This window comes from Octopus bimaculoides, chromosome 3, assembly GCF_001194135.2.
Source record: "Octopus bimaculoides isolate UCB-OBI-ISO-001 chromosome 3, ASM119413v2, whole genome shotgun sequence".
NCBI classification, from domain to species: domain Eukaryota; kingdom Metazoa; phylum Mollusca; class Cephalopoda; order Octopoda; family Octopodidae; genus Octopus; species Octopus bimaculoides.
In genome coordinates this window covers 67,080,396-67,097,064 of record NC_068983.1, presented here as the reverse complement: position 1 = coordinate 67,097,064, position 16,669 = coordinate 67,080,396, and the positions used below count along the sequence as shown (strand labels likewise).

Sequence of the window (16,669 nt, the reverse complement as noted above, 5' to 3'; positions counted from 1 at the left end):
CCTTCATCATCATCATCATCATCGTTGTTTAACGTCTGCTTTCCATGCTAGCATGGGTTGGACGATTTGACTGAGGTCTGGTGGACCAGGAGGCGACACCAGGCTCCAATCTGATTTGGCAGAGTTTCTACAGCTGGATGCCCTTCCTAACGCCAACCACTCAGAGAGTGTAGTGGGTGCTTTTACATGCCACCGGCACAAAGGCCAGTCAGGCAGTACTGGCGATGGCCATGCTTGAAATGGTGTATTTTACGTGCCACCTGCACAGGAGCCAGTCCATCGGCACTGGCAACGATCTCGCTCGAATGTCTTTTCATGTGCCAGGAAGGCGACATTGGTAACGATCATGCTAGTGCTATTTACGTGCCATCGGCATGGAAGCCAGACAGCTGCTCTTATAGAGTGGAAATACGACTTACACCAAGATGTGGCTCTATTCATTTCCTTCTTAGACATGAACCTAAACAGAAATACTGGATATTTCTAATAGCTCAGATGTTTATTTCTTATGCACTCATTTTGATATTTTCCTTTTTGTAGTTTTTAAGATGATCTATAAAACTATCAGTTCTAGTTGATTGGATGAGGTTAGCTATAAAAGTGATCAAAATAAGAAAATAAAAAAAGAACTAGAAAGGCATAAAAAGCATTTCTTAAGATAACAGAATTCAAAGAAAACTAAGTAAATACAGAAACTAAACAATCGTTCTCTTTCTATGAAACAAGACCAAGTGATAAATACTAGAAAAAATAAGCAATGCATTTGGATAAGAGAAGTTATTGAATAAATCTAACATAAGTTGTCTGCTTTTCTGTATATCACTGTGTATGTATGGAAAAATCAAAGGAAGATATCATGTAAAAGGCTATATTTGTGTAATTTATTAAATCAAAGCAGAACTTACTTAAGGTTCATTATTATGTGCTTGAGTAGTGCTTTTGTAAGTTCCTTAAGATTCTTTTATTTAAATAATTTGCTACTGATTTTACTAGTTATTGTGTGTGTGTGTGTGTGTGTGTGTGTGTGTGTGTGTGTGTGTGTGTGCGTGTATGCACACATAAATATGTGTGTGTGTTAAAAAGAGCATGTGTTCCTTTGTTTTGACCTTGTGTGTCATAAATTTCCAATATTCTGCAAAAAACTTGTCTGCCCACGGGAAAATATTACCTTGTTTGGTATTGGATAAGGGTTGGTGACAGGAAGGGCATCCAGTTGTAAAAAAATCCACTTTAACAACTCCTGTCTAACCCATGCAAACATGGAAAATTGGGCATTAAAAAGATGATGATAAGTATACTCAAAGTGGAGAGATTATCAATAATTTGCTACTAGCAAATATATATAGGTCTGGCATATCACTAAGTATAAATTACTCAAATAACATACTACATTTATGTGAAGCTTGTTATCTTACTGAAAAGACGTTTGAGATGCTAAAGAGGAAAGTTTGAACCAGTTAGTTATATAAGTTTATGTAAACAAATGTATTTGAAGTTAGCATTGTTACATAAAGAATATAGCTTTATATAAAGTAGTATCTCTTTAACCTAATAAAAACAGTGTCACAGAAAACTTTCTTCCAACTGTAAAAGTTGTAGCCTTCGTTATTAAGAATCTCTATTATTGTTCACTTATCATGAATACTGCTCTAACACAATTTTTCTTCTGCTACTTAATTGCATAGCTATTTTCAAACTGTTATGTATAATGAAAGACCTCACATATAGCTTCAAAATATCTTAGTACTAAACATTCTATTAGACTCAAAGAAGGAAATGAAGATGATACAGCTCTAAGTCTACTTTATATCTTCCATCCATTCAGGCAACACTCATCATGAACACACTTTTTATGCAGTAATTTACAAGAGGTAATATTTATAATGAGTTAACAACATTGATGCCTTTGCTTATTCACCATTTATACTACTTAAAAATTAACAGAAAATGAATGTAGACATCTAGTAATATCTAACTGAAACCATTAATTGAGGTTATTTTCTTTTAAAGAATTTTATTGAATAGTTCTTTGTATTTATTAAATCCTTTCAATATTGAACAGTATTATAATGTCTCTTTTTGGATAACCATTTTTATGAACTGAAACATCATAGAAAAAAAATAAGTTTGTTGAAGTGATTTGAACAAAATATTATTTAGAGTAGTACCAGCAAATATGTTGGCCAGTCAGAAAGCTATGAATAAATTAAAAGATAAATCAACATGCAGGTGCCCATCTTGAAGTGGAGAAACATAGCTTTTATAGAAGACTCGAATTGATAAATTTATCCTTTCGATATTTTGATTTTTATTACTTTTTAAAACTTGTCACTGAATGCAGAACATAAAGATTAAACTCACTTTGAATAACAATCTAGCTAATTGTCAAGAAACAATACAAATATAATATAGGAGAGAAATTATTACTAAAGAGATTAACAAAGTGTAAATTGTGTTCCATATTTCCTAAGGAAATGAAATTACAAACAATGGGCGATGTTTCAAGATTACTTTCTCTTTTACTCTTTTACTTGTTTCAGTCATTTGACTGCAGCCATGCTGGAGCACCACCTTTTAGTCGAGCAAATCGCCCCCAGGATGTATTCTTTGTAAGCCTAGTACTTATTCTATCAGGTCTCTTTTGCCAAACTGCTAAGTTACGGGGACATAAACACACCAACATCGGTTGTCAAGTGATGTTGGGGAGACAAACACAGACACACAAACACATATATATATATATATACGATGGGCTTTTTTCAGTTTCCATCTACCAAATCCACTCACAAGGCTTTGGTCGGCCCAAGGCTATAGTAGAAAACATTTGCCCAAGGTGTCATGCAGTGGGAATGAACCTGGAACCATATAGTTGGTAAGCAAGCTACTTACTACACAGCCACTCCATTAAATTAATAAGAGTTTTACCAAGCTAAAAGTTATTCAGTATACAAGCTAATTAATATATATTTCCTTTCAGTAAAGGATTAAACCACAAAATGTTTCAAAGATGTTCTACTTTATCAGTTTCTTTTTACTGCTTTAGAAAGTCTTAGATGAATCTAACACACGTTACTGATATCTATGAAATACTTTTATATACAGTACCAGAATGTTAAAATATTACTATATATTTCATGTAGATATATAAATTAATTTTAATATTTCCTCTAACAATCTGTAAAATACTGTCTAGTTAGATAAGGGATAGATAAAGCAATAAATGTTGTATATTTAATTTAGAATTAATAGCTTTATTGCATTCTACAACTTTGTATGAATCAACAGTATGAAATTAATCCAGTAAGAGTTACAGAAATATTGATAAAGAACATCTTTATGACTAATGTTTAATTCTAAAGCATATGTATATTGAGTTTTAATAAGTGGTTATTTGTATTGCTATGCCTAAGTGAAATCATAAATGAAGGTGTTGAGGTTGCAGAGTCACCAAAAGAAAGGTGTAGGAGTTATGGGGATGGGTAAGCCAGAGAGATGAGAGGATGAAGTGGAAGAGAAGCTGTAGGTGAAGGATAACAAGAAAAAAGATGCAGAGAAACAGTGAAAAAAGGCAGTTGTTGAATGAGCAACCAAACTAGACTGGGTTTTCAAATAAACCCTTTTAAAATCAGAGTTTTTAAATGATAGAAACATTGAAGTTAAAAATCTTTTCAAAATCAGAAATGCTTAATTGAATGACAAACCTATCAAGTGACTCAACTGCACTAATCAGTGATATTTCTACAAATCAATCCAATATTGAAAGATTGGCCAAAAGTCTAACAAACTATATTATTTCTTCTTAGCTTCATCAGTTAAATAGAAAGTAATTCAACAACGCGGGTTGATGAACCGTAAGACGTGTGGCCAGAACCTCCTGGAAAATAACCATAGCGAGGGACATTCCACAGTTGAATTAGAACAGTCACAAACAGTGAAAGAAGACATGCACCCAACACCAGAGCTGAAGACACCTCCGAAAGGGGGTGGCCCCGCCACGTCAAAACGGTAGAGGAGTAGGGGCCGAAACCGGACATGGTTCCTCCTGATGATGTCTTGAGCTAACTGGATCCTATAAAGGAGCTGTTGTGGTAGCAGACCACGAAACATGGTTGAAATTCCTACAGGAGGACAATATTAAAAAAACAAAATTAACTCACATCTAATCAACAACAAAAACAACTACATAACATCAAGTAGAAAATGTAGCAGCAATAAGAGCAGCAACAAGACTATGACCAAAAAGGAAAAAAAAAACAAAAAAACTTTAGATCTTTGTTGATGACATATCGATAATTACGATCAACATTCTTATTGCTTTCTGTAGTAGTGAATGAGGATGGGGTTACACATTTTGTTCTCGATTTTCATAATCCACTTCAGAGATTAAACTGGGCCAAAATATAGAGTTGCTTCAGTTTGATGCTTTGAAGTTAATAAGGCACAGAAAAGTTAGTAATTTTATACACTGAAGGAATTAATATTTCTTATATTTGGTACTGTTATTGATTGCTTATTCTGAAAGTAGTCTAGATACTGAGTTATCATTGATTAAAAAAAAAAAAAAGCAAACACTGTGGATATCATGTTATTTTTAATGTAATATTTATGATTTCAGCACTTTGTTAAGAATCAGTACTATATCAAACATTACCAGTGACACAGTCTAATATCTCAGCATTAATTAATTCTAGTTACCTCTGATGTCAACTTGATTTTCTAATGTAGAATACTAAACAGAATAGCCGTTGTTACCATGATCTAACCTTGTATTGTTGGTACTTGCAGATGTGTGTGTGTGTGTGTGTGTGTGTGAGTGAGAGAGAGAGAGAGAAAGAGAGGGGGAGACGGATGGAGGAGAGCAGAAGGGAGAGAGAGGGTAGGAGGCAGAGAGCAGGAGCGAGGGAGGAAAGCAGGAGGGAGGGAGGAGAGAGGGGGAGGAGAGAGAGGGAGGGGGCAGAAGGGAGGGAGAGAGAATGATATACAGACTGGACAATAAAAAAACGTGTCCTAAGTGGAAATCAATATACTAAATAGTTATGGTCAATCTCTTAAGCAAAGCAATGTCAAAGATAGCTACTTACATTTTTATGACCAAGTCAGAGTCAGTTTGAGTTGTACTTTATTCCCCAACCAGTTATTCTATGATTTTAAGACTTAAAATAAAGGGATCCTGTTTTAGATATACTAGCGGGAGCAGATGTGTGACAGCTTACTGATTCAAGGTCCTTGCTGGTTTCAGAGGCCAATACAAAATATTCTTCCATAAGAATAAATGTTGAGTAAAAATATTGATTAACATTTGAAGAACCCTATTATTATAGTACTTTATTAGCAGCTATATATTTTCTTCTTAGAAACTGACAAGTGCACATAATCTGTATTTTGAATTTAAAAATTATTCATATATTTTAGCTCACATAAACATTCATATTTTTATGCAGGAGAAAGATATTTTCGACAGAGATAAAATATAAGTTTAAAAAATTCTATTGGAAAAAAAAACAAAAACAATATATATATATATATATATATATATATATATATATGGGTATTTGTGTGTGTGTGTCTTGCCCGCATACGGTTTGGTATTTCGCTGAATTTCTTTTGAGAACTATTAGGTTTTAGTAGACACAACATGTGATCTTCTTCTAGCACATTAAATGTCCACTTTAGTGGTCATAATTATATACAAATATATATATATATGTAATATAATATGTGACAATTATTCGGTTGCCATAATAAGACTCTGAGTTTTGGAAGTTGGGGTGGAAACCTGCTCTGGCGTCTCTTCAGTTATCGAGGCAATCAAAATGACCGTTAAGCAAAGGGAAATTACTATGCAAATGACTGTTATTAAGACAAAAGAGCTATTAGAATGATCGTTAATTAAGGGGAAAAACCGGAAGAGGAAGCAAAAAGTAAACAAGTAAAAATGCTCATAGCAATCGCATATGTATGCATGTACATACAAACGCATGCATGCATGCACACCCATATACATGTGCCTATATGCATATGCTCACTCACATTCGCATGAAACACATACATGTGCACCCACACATATGCCAATAGATGCATATATATATGCAACCATGCATATACACATATACATATCCACAAAAACACATACGTATGCACACACACGTGCACATACCTATACGTGCACAGTTATATTCAAATACACGTCTAAAGATACACACATGCTATATGCTCACTCACACACGTGTGAAACACATGCATGTGCACTCACATGTATATGCAACCATACACATGTACATGTACATATATACATACCTGCACACACGCATACACATATGTATATCTGCACACACGCGTACACACACGCACACATACCCATACGTGCACAGTTATATTCAAATACTCGTCTAAAATACGTACATGCTATATATGCATATGCTCACTCATACTCACATGTACACCCACGTATATATGCAACCATACACATGTACATATAATGCTCTTCCTAAACTGATCTTGTACTGGTCCATTAGTATTTGCGGTTAAAGCTAGGGCATCATCTTTGTAAATATATATGTCAGGAAAAGTCTTGCTCAACGTATCGAGTGCGTATACACAATTGCTTTGAGCATTTTTACTTCTTTACGTCCTCCTTCGGTTTTTCCCCTTATTTAATGGTCATTCTAATAGCTCTTTTGTCTTAATAACGGTCAATTACATAGTAATTTCCCTTTGTTTAACGGTCATTTTCCTAGCATATTTTGATTGCCTCGATAACTGAAGAGATGCTAGAGCAGGTTTTCACCCCGACATCCGAAACTTGGAGTCTTTTTATAGCAACCAAATAATTGTCACATATTACATTACAGATAAATTCTCCTATTTACATAATATTAAGGTCTCTTTCATTCTTTTGTTGTCTTACCATTACTATTAATATATATATATATATATATATATATATATATATATATATATATATATATATATATATATATATATGTATATATATATATATCCAAGTATTTCATGCTAGACTAGTAAAATCAATAAGTAACTAAAATATGTAAAATGTGCACAAATATTTGAAGCAACAGTGGAGTTTAGAAAAGAAATAAATGATAAGCAGTTATTTTCAATTATTTTAAAGTAACATACAATAATTTATATGTATTTGAGTAATATTTTATACATGCAATCAGCTTAATTTTTTTTTTTGTTTTGAAAGAGACTAACAACAAAAGTATAGCTTTTTTTTTTTGAGTAAAGTAGTGAATTATGAAAAGAAATGTTGATTCATAGATAAATAATACTTACCTCAATACTAAGATATGGTTTGACATCAAGAGCATCCCCAAACTGGACTATGTAATCACTCTGTTTACCAGCTGTACCACAGCCACTACTTCCTATGCCAGCACTTGTGCGTATGTGAGCTCCAGCACCTGTAAATTTACAAATACTGATGAGAAATAGGCTATTTTGCCAGTAGAGCTAAATCAGTCAGACTATTTAACTTTCACTAATCATACAAATTGTAGCCAATCTTCCTCACTCAACTCATTATGTCTGCTTACAAATATTTTCCACTAATACTAGCTTTTTGTAATCTTTCTCCAAATGGTGTAGACATTAAATAGTAATTGCTAAAAGTGGTTGGCCAGTAGCATAACTGGAAACACAGGCACTGATTAGAAGACAACTATTTAGTAACATCATGTCACTTTTACTGAGCGTATTTAAATAAAATTATAAAAAGGGTTAAACAAAATTGCAGCATCTATGCACATGTTGATTAAGACAATTAATTTTTTTTTTTAAAGCTACAATGTCTTCCAGTTACTAATATTTATTGATTTATTAACATTTCTAATGTTTAGAAAATAGTTCCAAAAATATGCCAAAACAGAAAAGTAATTGGAAAAAGATGCATTGAATCCTACATCAAAAGCAATCTTGGAAGATCTTTAGCAGAGATTCCTTCTATATATAGCATTTCAGAGAATTTAACCATGATGGTCAAACTGTTTATGAATACAAAATAGTTTACTTTCTCTCTCTTGTTTTCTTGTATACATCATTCCACATTCACATGCATACACACACCTACTAATGGTTCAAGAGGTCTGTTTTACTAGTAATTAAGAAACATGTCTGTGGATTGAAAACAAAAAAAAAAAAATATTAACGTGTGAAACCCCAAGACTAATTCCTAAAATATAACAAGAAAATTACCGACTACTTTATTTGATACTAGCATGATTAGATGTTGGAGCTAATTGGTGAAATTATTGCTACAAGAAGCTAAATTTAGCAATGGTTTTCATAGTTATTAGAGTGATTGCAAAATTTAATTCTGCTAGTAAACACCTGTGAGTTTCGAATGGAAGCTTTCACTGATAATTTCTGTGTATATAATCTATATAGCAAAGAACAATAAGTCAATACAAATATACATATACACCAGAAAATTTACTATATATACAAGCTTTATGGTAAACTAATTTACCAATAAAGATCTGTTGAAATATCTTATAGATACTTAAGCACCTTCTTAAGTTTACAAGTGCATATATATTTTACAGTATATTTGAGTAATCTTATTCTGATAAGTTGAAACCATACTAAACTATAAGATAATACTACTAATATAAAAGGAAATATTTGAAACAATGATTATCATGATGAAGATAAAAATAATAAGGAACTTTTAAAATTCCATGACTTCTGACCAATTCATTTTCTTGCAAAGATGACAAGGATTCTCAAAGCAAATTAAGACTTATTTGCTTCAGGATATGTTAGCCACTGGCACAAATTAGGACTTATTGTTTGAGGGACTCAATAGTAAATGTCATTAACAATTTGAATAGAAAACACTGTTAATGAACAACAATATGAAAACTGATTTATGCTGTTTAATAATAACAAAAAACCCAAAGAACATGTGAATTTTGAATTGAAATGTAATAATCAACTTCGATAACTTTTTTGTTTTTGATCAAATTATAGAATATATAAAATTAAATTATAGATTATATAAGAGTGAATATAACTAGTAAAGGGGATAGAGCCAAACAAATAATATGCAAAATAATTTTAAAACTTTTATTCAAGTCATTTTAATGAGCCAAACAATGCCTGCTTCTGTATTTTAATAATGATCAGTATATGTAAATATGTATATCAACTGACTCACTACAAATATAATTCTTGTAAATTGGTTTCTCTATTCTGTATTCTTCAAAAAACGACTTTGTGAATCACAAAACAAACATTGGAAAGTTGTTATTTTATAGCCTTTAAATCAGCTTTGCAAACCTATAACCAAATGCATTTCAACCATGACCATCAGTCTTTTATTCTTTTAATGCATTCCAGTCTACATTCTCTATCATTCACCCTCACTTCACTATACTCTGCTTCAAGTGTGTCTAAGGATGGCAGTGGAGCTCTCCTATTCACTGTATTACGCTACATGTATAATTAGGTATGTTACAGGACCTGTTGAACCCTCTCACCTTCTTCTATTCACTGTATAATGAGAGAAGATATAGAACTTATCTAATAGCAATTCTTAGTTCCCACAATCTTTATCATGCTACCACAGTCTGCCACCAATCCTTTCTGTATAGCCAGCCATTTCTGCTTCTCCTTTGCTATTTGTTACTAACATCCATCACTCTTAACACTGTCTACCCTCTATTAAATCTATCATTCTCTTCTCCTACCACACTCTTAGTTCAATCACTCTCTATCTATCATCATTATCTTGTTCCCTTCACGCACCTATCCTGGTTCTTCTCCTTAATATCATGAGATACAAGGCTATCTCACTATAATAAGACAAGTGGATGTGGTATGATGGAATTTGGTAGTATATCTAGCAGATTGAAAGACCATACAAAACTCCCTTAAAGCTCAAAGTTTGAAAAGTATCAGTGACTGGTAAATCAGGCTTTTTGTTGCCAGCCACAATTACCATAAGAACGTCATCAAAAAGATGAAAAAATCTTTCAGCCAAATAAAACCATTTATTTAAGTCTCCTGTTAACTACAACTCTACACTACTGTCTTATGAATGCTGAAACCTGTTCCTTCTATTTGTTTTGCATAAAATCCCTCTACTCAATTTACCCACTTCCCTTATTAATATGAATGAGATAATTAGTCTTGACAGAATTCTAGTCACCCTTATCATACGTAAAGCTATAAAATTCTTGTCATCTTTGAGCTGTTCTCTATCTTTCACTTATTTTTTTATTTACAAGCACTTAGATCACTCAAAAATAAAAAAAAAATTATTGTTCTTCATTCTGAAAAAACAAGGTTTTCAATGCATTTTTATCTACTACAGTTGTACACACACACACACACACACACACACACACACACACACTTTAGCGCATATATATTTATACACATTTACAAATAAACATACATATTCCTCCAACTCATCTATCATGTTTCTAGTCCATTGTTTGTTATAAATTAATAAACAAAACAAACAAGTTGATATAACAAAGAAATCTAAATGTAACTAGCAGAAAAGAAAATATCCAATCAAATATAGCTACACTACTGTGATAAACATCAAACTGGTTGCATAAGAAACATCTAAATTCTGTGTACTGCATAGCAGCTCAATGTTTTACATTAGAAGACTGATTAATGGGGGATGCTTTCTGGTTATTCCTATTATACTGCAAGAATGCAGAGAAATATTCCAATTCCAAGTATGAAACTAGAGATAAACACAGCCTATTGCCAGTTCAAAATCACAAAACAAAAAGCTGTATAAACAAATAATAAAATCAAGCAAAAAAAGCAGTGAGTTTAGTCAATTCAATGAGATGATTTAAAAGAAAGGAAACAAAACTTGTTTATTTGCCTATCAATGAATGGCTGAAATGAATTTAGCTTTTCCATATTTAAAGGGTTTTCTCATTTCTTCTAAGTCACTTGTCTGAAAAATCTTAAGATAATTATTCTATAAACCTAAAATATTCATTTTTATGCTTTATACATAATTCACTAGAATGAAGATAATTTTAGATGAGTTTTGTGTTTGTATGTATAAAAAAAGAATGATTGAGAGGGGAGAGAAGAGGAAAAATGGAGCTGATAGGGTTAAGGAAATGTGTAAGCCATTTTAAAATTTTGTTAGGGATAATGAGAATAACTTAAAGAAAAATGTGGCTCTATAGCTCCAGTGAAGCCAGCCTGCCTAGGAGTCTGGTCACTCTGAAATGGAAATAACCAGCAAAGAGAAATGAGGCTCTGTGTCCTGTAAGGCAATTTTCAAGTAAGTGCCATGAAAAAAAAAAAATTTTCCCTTATTTCAAGTGGGGTGGGGGATAAAACACAGCTAAGCCTAATGTCATTTTTGAAATCTTGGGTGCATTTAATTAACTCAAAAGTTAACCTTGAAGGTAAATCTTGAAGTGTTATTTCTTTCAAGAATTTAATTTGTGTAATGCCATTATCAGATGGTACTGGTGGAAATCATTTCTCAGTGAAAGGCTAAGGTATTTGGTTCAGAGATCAAAACTCATGTGTAACACATTACAAAGCTGCATTGCAAGTTATACATAATCCCATCTCTCCTCAATCAGTATGTAACTAGTGTCCCACCTGAAAGTACAAATTTCAAAAGATCCATCCAATGCCATAAACTTCAATATAGGATCAGTGCCAGGACTGATGTAGCAGATAGTGACAATATAGAAACCTTTGTTTCCTATTCTATTGTTCTGACAAGCATGCACTTTTTTTTAACAACAATGTTAAAGTTTCAAAGAATGTGATAACATCTGCAGTACAGATAATTTTTTTTCTACATCAGTGCTCAATGTCTTTTAATTGTTGTCAAACTTTGATCTAATGAATCTCTTTCAACACATTCTATTTCTCCTCACAAATCTCTTATTTTCTAGCTAAAAGCATGTTTGAAAATACGTAAAATCCATTTGCCATACCACCCTACCATGCATCTCTGTTATATGGAACTTTAGTCATGCTTTCTTCCTAACAATTCCTTAGCAACCTTGAATGATATTTGTGACTCATAAAATTCTTTGTTGTGTTGTATAATATTTTCCAAAATCTAACATATACCATAAGATTTTTAAGAGGCACACAATGAAATTATTGAATTGTTACTTCTGAAAACCTAGAATACTTCATCCATAAACTTAATAAAAGGAGAAAATAATCACGGCCATTATAATGATTATGATAAGTCACGGTAAGAATAATGCAAGTAAAAATAGATACACACAGAATCTTAATAATAGTAGTACTATAAACAAGAATAACGAAGTTAATGAAGGTCATGTAAAGGGAACTAATAATAACAACAAATATATCACATTCAAGTCTTCTTGTAGTTATGAATAATCATCAAGATCCTTGAATGTTTGTGATTCTTCTTATTTGTCAGAGTAGCTGGTGAAAGCAGCTAACATATGACTGAGCGCATATCTGAGAGCCACCACAAACAGTATTGGTTCTAGTGCAGCTCTCCAAGGAACTCCACTACAAATTGATGTCTCCTCAAAAGGAACGCTAATGGCTGCAGCTATCTGATTGCTACATTTCCAAATATGTCTAGGTTATGCAGTTTATGATATATTCCATGATCAAATTATGAACTTTGCAAAGTTGAGATTTATTACATTCACATTTAAATGGTTGAGCTGTTGTTTTAGTAGCCAGTCATAGTGCTGTTGTAGGTGTGTAAGGCAGCTCTTTCCTGAACAAAAACTGTAGAGTATCAGTGAGCAAGTTAGTTTTATAACTTGTATTGTTTAGAGAAACAATACAAGTTACAAGAAATAACACAAGTTAATGGTTTGTACTTTTACATTGTTTTCAATATTTAGAGGTTAGGACCCTTCAGGAAATCTTCAGTGTAATGGTGTTGAGAGCTTGTGAGCTAACTTCTCTGTTCTGTGGAATGTGTGTAACACCATTTCTCTGGAAATTTTCTGAAGAAGGATTCCTAACTCTGAAATGCTGAAATACAAGGTAAACCATCAACTTGTATTCTTTCTTGTAAGTTGCATTGTTTTGACTTTGAAAACATTCAAAACGTATGATGCTCAAATTCTACAGGTAGGATTCTTTAGTTATACAGGCTATCTGAAGAACAACACATACTTAAATTACAGCAAGTGAAAACGAGTGAGGAATCATATTTGTGTTTGGTGAGAAAAAAGAAAAAAATATGCTAAATATACAATGTATTCATGAAAATCATCAACAACTAAGTTGTACTCACAGCAGTTGCATTAGGATTACTCTTAGTGGCAAAAGAGCAAAAGAATTAGAAGCAAACTGATACTGACAGCCTTAAGTTGTAACAACCATGTAGTTTTTAATGTTTTGCATTAAAACTATTGTCACTTCAAACCTTCAAACCTTTCAATGATAATTATTAAGGCTTTGATTTTCACACTTTCACAAAATATATTTATACATTTCATAATCCTTCCTTCTTTAACATCTTATCATAAGATATTCAATATAGTGTGGGTTTATCTGTCTGCCATATTCATACAGAATTTGAATGACTATTTTATATGTATGACAGTATATGCACAAGATGTAAGGCAAAGGGCTGAGGTATTTTCTGGAAGCTACATGTAATTCAATTCCTGTTGAGACTGAAATCAATAATTCAGAGTGTTTATCATGGAAATCTTTTCTCATGTGAATTGAATGTTTAAGCCTTCTTAAAACCCTATGTCAGCAGGATCACACACTACAAACTAAATTCTCTGTATAATTTTTGGTATTTCTAATAGAAACCATGTAAGTATAAAATGATAAACAGTTCATTTTAATCTGTAAAATTGAAGAGACACGTCCGTTCTGATGGGTACTCAATTTAAAATCAATCAGCAAGCAATTTATTGCACAAGATATAAATACCCAAGTCAAAGATGCCTGAAGGTTGATCTCTTTCCAAAGTACAACAATACTTTCAAATCATAACACTCCTATGATTTTACATTAAATGGGCTACAAAGCTGAAAAAATATCATAGCAGCTTCCTACTGACACTCCTGACTGGCAGACTGACAGGTAGTAAAACCAAGTATTTAAGTTTTCATGCTATGCTATGTCTCAGTATGTCATTCTATGCATTTATATGTATGGCAATAATTGCATAAATTTGTATGTTATTAGATTTATTTGTATATGTTATATGTGAATAGATTCACAACATACATGTGTTATTATCATTATTGATACGTATTTGTATTTTTAGTCAGATAAACTCACTATTTTAAAAGGAGACATAAACGAGTTTCAGTGCATGTACATGCATGGTACTTGAATCATTGCCTTGACTCTGGTTAGATTTATGCTTTGGCAATTCATTGGTTATCTATCGGTTGTTGAAAGTTTCCAAATAAAGTAAACCAAGCTGAAAGGTTGTTGGTTTCAGAAAACAAGAGATTTTTTAAAATGCACCATAAAAACTATGAACAACACCTGAAGGTGTGCAAATAGAAAACTGGAAACAGTGTATCAAAAGAAAAGGGAACTACCTTAAAGGAAACAAGTGTAATTAAATTATAAGTAAAGCAATAACTTGGTTTTTTTAAAAGAAGTCTTGTAACTTTTTGGACAGAACTCATAATCTTGTCAATGATAAAAAGAAAATCATTTTCAACATACGCTCTTCACAGTGGAAACTATTGCTTGTTCAGTATTTCTATGTTGGTAGTACAAGAAAACTGCTATAATTCAAATATTTGAGCACATATGCATGAGTATATGCATGCATGTGTGCAACTACACACAGAGGTATATCAATAAATGCTTAAAACACATGCATTTAAGTATACTTGTTATTGTATTTACATATACTCACATATTATGCTTAAATGCATATGTGTGTATGTGTATATATATTAGCATGCACACGTCATAGACATTCATTCACATGCACACTCAATAATTCCTGCATCTACACAAACATATATATATATATATATATAGGAACAGGTGGAATGTTTTTTTCATTATTGACAGAACAGAATCAATAGAATGTGTCAAATTCTTCATCTTCTGAAGAGTGCGAACTAGATCATAGCCACTATTTCTGTAGATTAGTATTTCATTGGCATCTATAGTCTTCCATTGGTTAAGAAAAGCTCTAGTAATATGAATAGAGTAGTAGAGTAACATATCTTTAAATTCACTCACACACATGTAAATTATCAACATGCATGTGACAGCTTTAAGTTAATAATGAAAATTCATTTACCATTAACTTCTGAAGATGGATGCTTATTTTATTCGTATTTGATATCACATTTGGTTATCAATAATCTAATCATTGTCCATTGCATCTCTGATGATGAGAATGACAGACAATTACCAGTGCAACTTTGGTATAACAAATGTCACACAGGGTATATATATTATTTCCTTAGTGGTTAGACCACATGGGGTCTACATTTAGCATATTAGGTGTCCACCTAGTGGTCATCCCTCTTATATCATCATCATCATCATCATCGTTTAACGTCCACTTTCCATGATATATATATTGTATTAAATACATTAATAGCATAGTGTATTATATATATTGCTTAGATTCACTAATAAAAAAAAGAGAGCATTAATTTGATTGTCAGAATTGATGAATTTATGGATATAAAAACATTAGTTGACCATTATGAGTTAAAAAAGACAGCATGATGACCTTTCAAAAAAAAAAAAAAAAGAATGAGCAATTCTAGCACATGTTAAATAATTTACAAAGTAAAACATGAAGGGAAACAACTTCAACACCTTCAAATGGTCATGTGTTATGAAAAATAATATAGGTATACAAGTACACTGCACATACACTTGCACACACATATAATAAATCTCTGAACGATGTATATACATATATGTGCATGTAAACAGACACACATAGATTGATCAGAAAGTAAGGAATGATGTGCAAGGTGTAGTTATGGTGAAGAGAGAGATGTAGGTGTACATAAAGGTGGCTGTAGAGGGGCAGGCATTGATGGCAGATTTATGGTGTTAAATGGTATATGGCAGAGATGAGAGATAAGTGAAGGCATAGAAAGCAGGTGAATGGGGGATGAGGGGATAGTTTGGGTGGGGAAGGGAGGCTAATTGGAATAAAAGATGGAAGTGGTTCCAAGGGCTAGGAATTTACATGCAGTACAAAGACGTTCTATAGATAGATGAATGCTAAAGGGCTGGGTGTGAGGGAAATGAGAATAGAAGAGAATAGACTACTACCACACATAGAATGCTTTTAGGATACCATTTTTGCTGTGGTGGACAGGTTTTCTCAAGCACAGTGAATCACCAGTCATCTTGGTCTTTTGTAATTTCTGTGAGGCTCAGCATCTTGAGATTAGCCTTCATTACTTCATCCTGAATCTCCCTGGGTCTCCCTCTCCAACAAGTTTCATCTAGCGTATGTGACTGACACTTTATGGAGCTATCATCTTTATGCTTTGCATAATCAAACCAGTACAGTTGTCACTCTTATACTACATCTGATTCCTCTGTTGTATGACGCACACACACACACACATATATGCACACATTATTACACGTGCGCATGCGTGCATGCATGTGTGTGTGTGTGTGTGTGTATACATATATATATATATATATATATATATATATATATATATATATA

General features: G+C 32.6%; 1 protein-coding gene across 5 annotated transcripts in view; it reads right to left on the bottom strand.

Annotated features, from left to right (window-relative positions):
- LOC106871954 (protein still life, isoform SIF type 1) overlaps window positions 1-16,669 on the bottom strand; it is a 1,491,364-nt gene that overhangs the window by 222,561 nt on the left and 1,252,134 nt on the right. For all 5 annotated transcript variants that reach the window (XM_052966200.1, XM_052966198.1, XM_052966202.1 and 2 more), the window contains one exon: window positions 7,300-7,427. In XM_052966200.1, coding sequence (XP_052822160.1) covers window positions 7,300-7,427 — 128 coding nt within the window. The remainder of the gene's footprint in view (window positions 1-7,299; window positions 7,428-16,669) is intronic.